At 35.3% G+C, this 11,081-nt stretch overlaps 1 protein-coding gene across 1 annotated transcript in view; it reads left to right on the forward strand.

Annotated features, from left to right (window-relative positions):
- The window catches only part of LOC136033301 (DNA repair endonuclease XPF-like), a gene marked incomplete in the record, with an annotated part of 109,126 nt that overhangs the window by 84,146 nt on the left and 13,899 nt on the right, over positions 1-11,081 (forward strand). Inside the window, 1 exon segment of the mRNA XM_065714072.1 lies at positions 10,553-10,789. Within this exon segment, the coding sequence (XP_065570144.1) occupies positions 10,553-10,789 (237 nt within the window).

Raw genomic sequence — 11,081 nt, forward strand, 5'->3', positions numbered from 1 at the left:
GTATAGATCTAAATACGGATTGTTTTCCCCATGGACAATAATTACGTTGCATGTTCAAGAGTTGGTAAACCTGACAATCAAGGAGGCACACTCGTGCCTCTATAAAGAGGCGACACACGACAATGTTAAGCGATCTTCGGTTCCAGTGGTCGCAGAGGGATGGGGAGGGATGCATTTCGTAGCCCGAGCTCCAACTAAGAAACCTGCAAAATTTCATCCCCCTCCAACTTTTCCTAAATGGGGAAAATCTGGCCGAAAGTTTCGACCCGTCAACCCCAGCCCTCCTTTAACGTTGTCCGATCGGGCTGAAATTCACAAGTTAAGGTCCCCTAGGGCCCAGGAGCTTATCCGCGAAATTTCAGCTCGATCCGATAACTCCTTCCCTGTTTTCCAGAAACCACGCATAGCCACTTAAAATTCATGTTCTTTTTTTTTCCTAGACGCCTACAGGTCACATCCGACATCGGATCTGGGTGTACGAAGACTCATTCGATGCGGAATTCTCCGAGTAATTTTCCTGGAAAGTTTCGTAGGAAAATCTTAACCCCCCGAAAGTTTCGACCCTCCAACCCCCCCCTTTTAAAGTTGTCCGATCGGGCTGAAATTCACAAGTTAAGGCCCCCTACGGCCCAGGAGCTTATCCGTGAAATTTCAGCTCGATCCGATAACTCCTTCCCTGTTTTCCAGAAACCACGCATTAGCTAATTAATTAACGCATTTCTCTCCATAAGAGCCCATGTTAATTTGAAATTTTTAAAAATTATTGAGAAGTTATATTTACACACAAGCAAGTGATTAGCTCAGTCGTTAGACCGTGGGACTTTTAATCCTCGGGTCAAGGGTTCAAGTCCCTTACGGGCGGTTTTTTTTTCACAACATCAAAAAAATTTTGATAACACCTGGACAGCTTATCATTTGAGAGATAACAGAATATTAGCTTCTTATGAGCAAAAGAAACATTTCGGTCATTCTATCTATTTTTTTTTCTATTTTATACAATGATTTAAAAGCGGGGGGGGGTTCCTCTCCTAATTCCTGTACGAGGAGTACAGGAATTATTAAATTACATCCACCATGGATTGTAGAAAAACGTACAGAATTAATATGAAAAAAAATTAAACCTGTACAAAAGAGTCTTTAAAATCGGGGGGTTTGCCCCTCCTAATAGTCTTCTTATAGTCCTAATTGTAGAAAAACGTACAGAAATAATATGAAAAAAACTTCGTTTTCTTAAAGAGTTGAAGAGGCTGCGTCCCAAAGTCGAACCTTAAAATGTACAGGAATTAGAAGGGGCAGTTGGCGGGCTGCCGCCCCCCGAACCCCCCGCTTTTAAAGACTCTTTTGGACAGGTTTTTTTTTGTGGGGGGACTTCATTGTTACTAATTACTAGTTTCGGCGCAATGGTTCTCCTGTCCTCTTGTGTTTAACATTTTTCGAAGTTATTCCATTATTCATTCATTTAAATTATTTTTTAATTAAAAGAGGGCCTTTCCGAAGCCAAGAGCGGGGGGTTAGCAAAAAAAACAAAAAACCTGTGCAAAAGAGTCTTTAAAAGCGGGGGGTTTGGGGGGCGGCAGCCCCCCAACTGCCTCTCCTAATTCCTGTATGTTTTAAGGTTCGACTTTGGGACGCAGCCTCTTTAACTCTTTAAGAAAACGAAGTTTTTTTCATATTATCTATTTATATGGACAGACAATGGGACAGCAAAGAATGTTGTATATTCGCAAGTTTTACGTAGTAAATATATATATATATATATATATATATATACTAGCTGTTGGGGTGGCGCTTCGCGCCACCCCAACACCTAGTTGGTGGGGGCGCTTCGCGCCCCCCCCAAGCCCCCCCGCGCGCGTAAGTCGTTACGCGCCATAATAGTTACGCGCCATTGTAGTTGTGTCCCTATGTCCCACCTGTGAATATAGATATATATATATATATATGGTTTTAACTACGTAAAACTTGCGAATATACAACATTCTTTGCTGTCCCATTGTCTTTGCATATAAATAGATTGTCAGGTTATCCCCCTGTTTCCCCCGGTGTCCCCGTTGTAGTTGTGTCCCTGTGTCCCGGTCGTCATTTATATTCCCTGTGTCCCGGGTCCCGGTCATCATTTGTATCCCGGTGTCCCGGTCTGTATATACATTCGTTTTTTAGTTTTGTTTTTCTCCTTTATTTTTTTCCTTTTTTTTTCTTTTTTAGCTTATTTAGATTTTTAGATTTTTTAGTTTTTTTTATTAGTTTTTAGTTTTTATTTCTTTTTAGTTTTTTTGTCCCGGTCGTCATTTATATCCCCCTGTTTCCCCCGGTGTCCCCGTTGTAGTTGTGTCCCTGTGTCCCGGTCGTTATTTATATTCCCTGTGTCCCGGTCGTCATTTGTATCCCGGTGTACCGGTCTGTATATACATTCGTTTTTTAGTTTTGTTTTTCTCCTTTATTTTTTTCCTTTTTTTTTCTTTTTTAGTTTATTTAGATTTTTAGATTTTTTAGTTTTTTTATTAGTTTTTAGTTTTTTTTTCTTTTTAGTTTTTTTGTAGTTTTTACCTTCTTTTTAGTTTTGTTAATTTTTTTTTTTACTTGTGTCCTGGTCGTCATTTATACTCCCTGTGTCCCGGTGCTTTGTTGATTGCTAATCGAACATTCCTTTTGTCCTGGTCGCTTTCTCTTTGAGTGTCGTCATTTATTTTTTTCTTTTTTAGTTCTTTTAGTTTTTACCTTTTTTAGTTTTTTTTTAGTTTTTAGTTTTTTTAGTTTTTTACCTTTTTTTAGTTTTTTTAGTTTTTTAGCTTTTTTATTTTTTTTATTAGTTTTTAGTTTTTTTGTAGTTTTTGCCTTTTTTTTTAGTTTTTTGTCCTGGTCGCTTTCTCTTTGAGTGTCGTCATTTATTAGTTTTTTCCTTTTTTTTTTAGTTTTTTATTGGTTTTTACCTTTATTTTAGCTTATTTTTCAGTTTTTTCCTTTTTTTTAGTTTTTTTTTATTTTTTATTTTTTTTAGTTTTTTACCTTTTTTTAGTTTTTTTAGTTTTTTTAGTTTTTTAGCTTTTTTACTTTTTTTATTAGTTTTTAGTTTTTTTTTGTAGTTTTTGCCTTTTTTTAGTTTTTTCAGTTTTTTTTTTAGTTTTTTATTGGTTTTTACCTTTATAGTTTTTTTAGTTTTTTAGCTTTTTTATTTTTTTTATTAGTTTTTAGTTTTTTTTGTAGTTTTTGCCTTTTTTTAGTTTTTTCAGTTTTGACGTCACCTAATCCAGTTTTTTCAGGTGACGTCACCTGACACATCCATCCACACATCCATCCACACATCCACAGACAGACAACTTATTTTTATATATATTACTAGCTGTTGGGGTGGCGCTTCGCGCCACCCCAACACCTAGTTGGTGGGGGCGCTTCGCGCCCCCCCCAAGCCCCCCCGCGCGCGTAAGTCGTTACGCGCCATAATAGTTACGCGCCATTGTAGTTGTGTCCCTATGTCCCACCTGTGAATATAGATATATATATATATATATGGTTTTAACTACGTAAAACTTGCGAATATACAACATTCTTTGCTGTCCCATTGTCTTTGCATATAAATAGATTGTCAGGTTATCCCCCTGTTTCCCCCGGTGTCCCCGTTGTAGTTGTGTCCCTGTGTCCCGGTCGTCATTTATATTCCCTGTGTCCCGGGTCCCGGTCATCATTTGTATCCCGGTGTCCCGGTCTGTATATACATTCGTTTTTTAGTTTTGTTTTTCTCCTTTATTTTTTTCCTTTTTTTTTCTTTTTTAGCTTATTTAGATTTTTAGATTTTTTAGTTTTTTTTATTAGTTTTTAGTTTTTATTTCTTTTTAGTTTTTTTGTCCCGGTCGTCATTTATATCCCCCTGTTTCCCCCGGTGTCCCCGTTGTAGTTGTGTCCCTGTGTCCCGGTCGTTATTTATATTCCCTGTGTCCCGGTCGTCATTTGTATCCCGGTGTACCGGTCTGTATATACATTCGTTTTTTAGTTTTGTTTTTCTCCTTTATTTTTTTCCTTTTTTTTTCTTTTTTAGTTTATTTAGATTTTTAGATTTTTTAGTTTTTTTATTAGTTTTTAGTTTTTTTTTCTTTTTAGTTTTTTTGTAGTTTTTACCTTCTTTTTAGTTTTGTTAATTTTTTTTTTTACTTGTGTCCTGGTCGTCATTTATACTCCCTGTGTCCCGGTGCTTTGTTGATTGCTAATCGAACATTCCTTTTGTCCTGGTCGCTTTCTCTTTGAGTGTCGTCATTTATTTTTTTCTTTTTTAGTTCTTTTAGTTTTTACCTTTTTTAGTTTTTTTTTAGTTTTTAGTTTTTTTAGTTTTTTACCTTTTTTTAGTTTTTTTAGTTTTTTAGCTTTTTTATTTTTTTTATTAGTTTTTAGTTTTTTTGTAGTTTTTGCCTTTTTTTTTAGTTTTTTGTCCTGGTCGCTTTCTCTTTGAGTGTCGTCATTTATTAGTTTTTTCCTTTTTTTTTTTAGTTTTTTATTGGTTTTTACCTTTATTTTAGCTTATTTTTCAGTTTTTTCCTTTTTTTTAGTTTTTTTTTATTTTTTATTTTTTTTAGTTTTTTACCTTTTTTTAGTTTTTTTAGTTTTTTTAGTTTTTTAGCTTTTTTACTTTTTTTATTAGTTTTTAGTTTTTTTTTGTAGTTTTTGCCTTTTTTTAGTTTTTTCAGTTTTTTTTTTAGTTTTTTATTGGTTTTTACCTTTATAGTTTTTTTAGTTTTTTAGCTTTTTTATTTTTTTTATTAGTTTTTAGTTTTTTTTGTAGTTTTTGCCTTTTTTTAGTTTTTTCAGTTTTGACGTCACCTAATCCAGTTTTTTCAGGTGACGTCACCTGACACATCCATCCACACATCCATCCATCCATCCATCCACAGACAACTTATTTTTATATATATAGATATTCCCTGTGTCCCGGTCGTCATTTGTATCCCGGTGTACCGGTCTGTATATACATTCGTTTTTTAGTTTTGTTTTTCTCCTTTATTTTTTTCCTTTTTTTTTCTTTTTTAGTTTATTTAGATTTTTAGATTTTTTAGTTTTTTTATTAGTTTTTAGTTTTTTTTTCTTTTTAGTTTTTTTGTAGTTTTTACCTTCTTTTTAGTTTTGTTAATTTTTTTTTTTACTTGTGTCCTGGTCGTCATTTATACTCCCTGTGTCCCGGTGCTTTGTTGATTGCTAATCGAACATTCCTTTTGTCCTGGTCGCTTTCTCTTTGAGTGTCGTCATTTATTTTTTTCTTTTTTAGTTCTTTTAGTTTTTACCTTTAGCTTTTTTATTTTTTTTATTAGTTTTTAGTTTTTTTGTAGTTTTTGCCTTTTTTTTTAGTTTTTTGTCCTGGTCGCTTTCTCTTTGAGTGTCGTCATTTATTAGTTTTTTCCTTTTTTTTTTAGTTTTTTATTGGTTTTTACCTTTATTTTAGCTTATTTTTCAGTTTTTTCCTTTTTTTTAGTTTTTTTTTATTTTTTATTTGTTTTAGTTTTTTACCTTTTTTTAGTTTTTTTTGTTTTTTTAGTTTTTTAGCTTTTTTACTTTTTTTATTAGTTTTTAGTTTTTTTTTGTAGTTTTTGCCTTTTTTTAGTTTTTTCAGTTTTTTTTTTAGTTTTTTATTGGTTTTTACCTTTATAGTTTTTTTAGTTTTTTAGCTTTTTTATTTTTTTTATTAGTTTTTAGTTTTTTTTGTAGTTTTTGCCTTTTTTTAGTTTTTTCAGTTTTGACGTCACCTAATCCAGTTTTTTCAGGTGACGTCACCTGACACATCCATCCACACATCCATCCACACATCCACAGACAGACAACTTATTTTTATATATATAGATATATATATATATATATATATATATATATATATATATATATATATATATATATATATATATATATATATATATATATATATATATATATATATATATATATATATATATATATATATATATATATATATATATATATATATATCTATCTATATTTACAGGTGGGACACAGGGACACAACTACAATGGCGCGTAACTAATATGGCGCGTAACGACTTACGTGTGCGGGGGGGGGGGTGCTTCGTGGGCCGCGAAGCGCCCCCTCCAAAATATGTGTTGGGGTGGCGCTTTCTGTGAAGGAGGGATGACAGATTACCGAAGATTGTCCTTTTTGGCCATCCGTCTAGAGCTACATAGAAAGCAAGTCGTCCTCATCTGGGGTGGGAGGATGTCATAAATAACGATTTAAAGGAAATGGGAACTTCTTGGGAGGGTGTAAAGAGGTAGGCCTTGAATAGATTGGGTTGGAGGAGGAGCGGGTGTAGCTGTGTTGACCTCAGGCGGCTTGGTGCTGCCCTGAATTATTATTAGTAGCAGTAGTAGTTAAAACAAACATGAAGATCAAAAAAAATATGCGATTAGAATACATGCAACAACAAGGATTAAGACGAATTATAAATAAAAGTAAAGAAGGAAGAAATATGTGCCTAAAAGATATGCCAAAGCGAGAACAAAGAAATATACGGTTAGAGGATAAGTGGTAGCAATGATTACAAGCCATACCGAGAAAGCGAGTATGACTGGTCACACAAAAAAGATCTAAATAGGTCAGGACTTTAAGAAAGATTAAATAAAAAAAAACTTTAGCGTAAAGAGCGGGACGTTGATGAGGAAGCATCCCCTTTCATATACGAAGTAATTTCTGTTCATTTTGAGTTTTAATGTCGCTCCTTACTTCCCGTTAAAAAAACTCGTTTTTTTTTATTTAATTTCTGAACGTTTTAGAATCAATGCAGTTTTGATTTTGGCTCTCCGCAGATGAATAATTAAAACGAAATTTGCATATCTAATTTTTGGCTAATTGGCTTTCTCGTAGTTTTGATCGAGTGATTTTGAGAAAAAAAGGAGCGGGGGAGGAAGCCTAATTGCCCTCCGATTTTTTTGTTACTTAAAAAGGCAACTAGAACTTTGAATTTATTACGAATGTTTTTATTAGTAAAAGATATACATAACTTATAAATTAGCTTACGTAACGAACTTTTGTATTCTCATGTTTTTATTACATATATGAGGAAGTTCACCCCCTCGTCAGTACCTCGCTCTTTACACTAAAGCTTAAATTTTGTCCCAATTCATTAAGAATGACCCCTAAATCACCAAAGCCGTAGAATAAATAGTTGAAATTACTAAAAATACTTTAGCGTAATATAACGCCACTCATATGCGTAATAATTTCTGTTCGTTTTAAGTTTTAATGCTGCTCCTTACTTCCAGTTGAAAAAAATTTTTCGTATGTATTTTTTCATTGTTTATTTTAAATAATGCTAGAAAATCCTGCGCTCTCTTCATGGAAATTTTCTTCCCCCATGACATATTCCTCGATGTAAAGTTTCCCCAACATATACCCCTCTTCTCATTCCCTCCCCCAACCAAAAAATCCCCCTGAAAACGTCTGTACACTTCCCAATAACCATTATTATATGTAAGCACTGGTCAAAGTTTGTAACTTTTAGCCCATCCCACGGGGACTGTGGGGGAATAAGTCGTCCCAAAGACATAGTTATAAGGTTTTTCGACTACGCTGAATAAAATGGCTATCTCAGAATTTTGATCTGTTGACGTTGGGAAAATAATTAGCGTGGGAGGGGGCCTAGGTGCCCTCCAATTTTTTGGTCACTTATCCTATGACCACCTGGTCGATACGATCACCCCTGGGAAAAAAAAAAACAAAAACAAACAAACAAATAAACGCGCATCCGTAATCTGGCTTCTGGCAAAAAATACAAAATTCCACATTTTTGTAGATAGGAGCTTGAAACCCCTACAGTAGGGTTCTCTGATACGCTGAATCTGATGGTGTGATAGAATCGTTAGAATTCTATGACTTTTAGGGATGTTTTCCCCTTTTTTTTAAAATAAGGCAAATTTTCTCAGGCTCGTAACTTTTCATGGGTAAGACTAAACTTGATGAAACTTATATATTTAAAATCAGCTTTTAAATGCGATTCTTTTGATGTAGCTATTGGTATCAAAATTCTATTTTTTAGAGTTTTGGTTACTATTGAGCCGGCTCGCTTCTTACTACAGTTCGTTACCACGAACTGTTTGATCTCGTATTTTTCCCATGGTAATTCGTCTATTTACAAAAGGATCCTTAAGTAGTTTCTTGATGCCCAGAGGGCGAATGAACAACCTAGACAATAATACGTGGCTAGACCAATCCGAGCAGCTAAGGTATGAAGAATAAATATATACAGTCAGAATGTCAGCAACAATTAAAACGATTCAAAACAAAAGTGAAGAACAAAGAAACATACGGTTCGAAGAAAAGCGGCGACAAGAATTCAAACTACTAAAAAACAGAGGTGAAGAACAAAGAAATATACGGCTAAAGGATATACCACTGCGAGAATAAGGAAATATGCTGTTAAAAGATAAGCGGCACTGAGAATTACAAGCAATCGCGAGAAAGTGATCATCCGAACGTGTCAAAAATGGAGTGAAAAACGAAGAGTTTTGCTGTTAGAAGACAAGCGACAAAAAAAAAAAAAAATAAAAAAATCAGAACGAGTCAAAAATGAAACTGAAGAAGAAAGAAATATTAAGTTAGAAGAACAACGCCATCACAATCTTCGACGCTAACAAAATATGGTGCAAAACGTAGTACAAACCTACAAAGATGCCATAAACTGTTCTATGTTTTCCCTGGGGAGCCCTCCATTTTCCCTGAGGAAAGAGTAGCAAAGAAAACTGACTCATTTGGATAAAAGAAAAGCCCAACACATGCCTAGTACCGGGTCTCGGCTTCGGAATCGGCTAAATAGTTCTTTTTTTTTTAATTGCCTTATTGACATTTCTGCCACTAAAACGATCTAAAAAAGTTACTACTTTAAGAAAGAATTTGCATTTTCTCATAGTGGTTGTATCGAACCTATGGTGACGCCAAGACATTAAGAAGAGACTCACCCTGTCTGCGGTTACAAGATAAGTGACTATGAGGATCAGTATATACAAGCCAATAGCGTAGCCATGCAGGCGCCCGGATTTAACATCGGCTACATAGTAATTTATTTCCTAAAATATGCAAATTGACATTCCTGGCCAAAAGAACGATCTAAATAGGTCACAACTTTAAGAAAGAATTTGTATTTTTCCCAGGATGGCTTTATCGAACCTGTGGTGACGTAATAACATCAAGAATAAGCTCAAATTATCTACGGGTCAGAAGACACGCAACAATGAGAATCCAGGTATGGAAGCCTTCCGCGTACCGGTGCCCGGCGCCAAAGCCGTCCAAAAACGAGCTTCGAAAAAAAAAATGCCAAATCAGTTCAAAATGTTTTCACAAGGACTTACTTTTTCTTGGAGTTTCTTTCTTTGCCACACGTTGAGCGGGTTGAGGAGGTTGTGCACTAAATGATTCAGTGGAGCCACTTACCTCAGTTATTTTTCTACTTATGATTCTGCAAAAAAAGTTGAAAGTAAAACAGGTCAAAATAGGAATGATACCTTTTTATTGACAGTGAATAGATATAAAATTATGTAACTGGATATTTCGAACACATATACAGTGTTCATCATCAGCAGTAAAATTTTTTACTGTAAAACCAGCAGTAAAACCAGTTTTACTGCTGATGATGAACACTGTATATGTGTTCGAAATATCCAGTTAAATAATTTTACATCTATTCACTGTCAATAAAAAGGTATCATCCCTATTTTGAACTGTTTTACTTTCGTCATGGAAAGGCAGTGTGGCCTTTGAAGTTATCTATGGAAAAATGTTTTGCTGATGGGACCGTGAAATCATCACGCATCTTTAAAACTCTTAGATTTTAGTTTAAGTTGAATTTCAAACTGCGGCTTCCTGACTTGAAAAGAGCTTTCCATTAGGAAGTAGAAACATGGCTCGGAGAAATGGAAGCTTGGCGGAAGAATTTCAGATAGTCCTTTCTGCTGGAGCCGTCCTAGCCAAGTGGATTGGTGTGCTGGATTTGGGATCCTTTGTCCGAGAGGACGAGGGTTCGAATCCTAGTGTACCCAATTATTTGGTTTGGGACAGGGGTCAGTGGCGTGACTTTGTAAGCTCAGCCAGAGTCGATCCAGCTCTAAATGGGTACCTGGAGAGATCTGGGGAAGGTAAACAGGAAGGGTGTGCAAAAGCACAGGATGACTGGCCCTCATCCCCCCATTGCACTTCCTGGCTGAAGGGTCTTGAGACGGAGATCAGCACCGCCGGTTCGGACCTTAAGGGTCTAGTGCCGCATCCTTTACCTTTTTTTAGTCCTTTCTGCTATAGACTATACAACCTAATTCAGCTTTTGAACTGGCTTTAACTCTGGCCCCGGCTTAATATCCCTCTGATTATAAACAATAAGTTTTAGTTATTGTATTTAATCTGTAGTAAAAAGTTTTTGTATTTCTCTTTTCATTGATTATTTATTCATATGTTTTTATTCGAGCGTATCTAATTGCTTTCGTAAAAAGGTTTTTTTCTTACACTACGCCCCTCCTCGGTTACTGAAATTTGGTTAACCAAATGACATAAATTAACCTGTTTTTATTTTTCAAAGACAATGGTAGTGCCAGAAGAAAGAGAAGGGAGAACAGAGCTGAACCAAGATCTCATGCGAGATCCAAGGAAAGCCAGTGAGCAACTTGGCTGGGGTAGTAGTGCTGGAACTCGTCAAGGAGGAGGCCCGGAAGCTACCGAGCAGCCCTTGGTTGTTGTTGATATGCGAGAGTTCCGAAGCGAGCTTCCTGCGTTGATACATCGCCGAGGAATGGACATTTATCCAATAACCATAGAGGTACGTTAATTTTTCTTTATTAATTTTTCGATTAACTTAAATATCATTAGCGAATTACTGTGGGGAATAGAGAGAGAGAGAGAGAGACGAAGAAGATAGAGGGAGATAAAGAGGAATAGAGAGAGAAAAAGAGGAATAGAGAGAGAAAAAGAGGAATAGAGAAAGAAAAAGAGGAATAGAGACAAGAAGAAGCAGGAATAGACAGGTAGATGAATGGGAAGAGTGAGGGACATAGAGAGAGTGTCTTTCAAATATGTAGCCTTTGGTTTGTTTGATTCAATCACCGGTAGAA

The sequence above is a fragment of the Artemia franciscana genome, chromosome 11 (assembly GCF_032884065.1).
Source record: "Artemia franciscana chromosome 11, ASM3288406v1, whole genome shotgun sequence".
NCBI lineage: Eukaryota > Metazoa > Arthropoda > Branchiopoda > Anostraca > Artemiidae > Artemia > Artemia franciscana.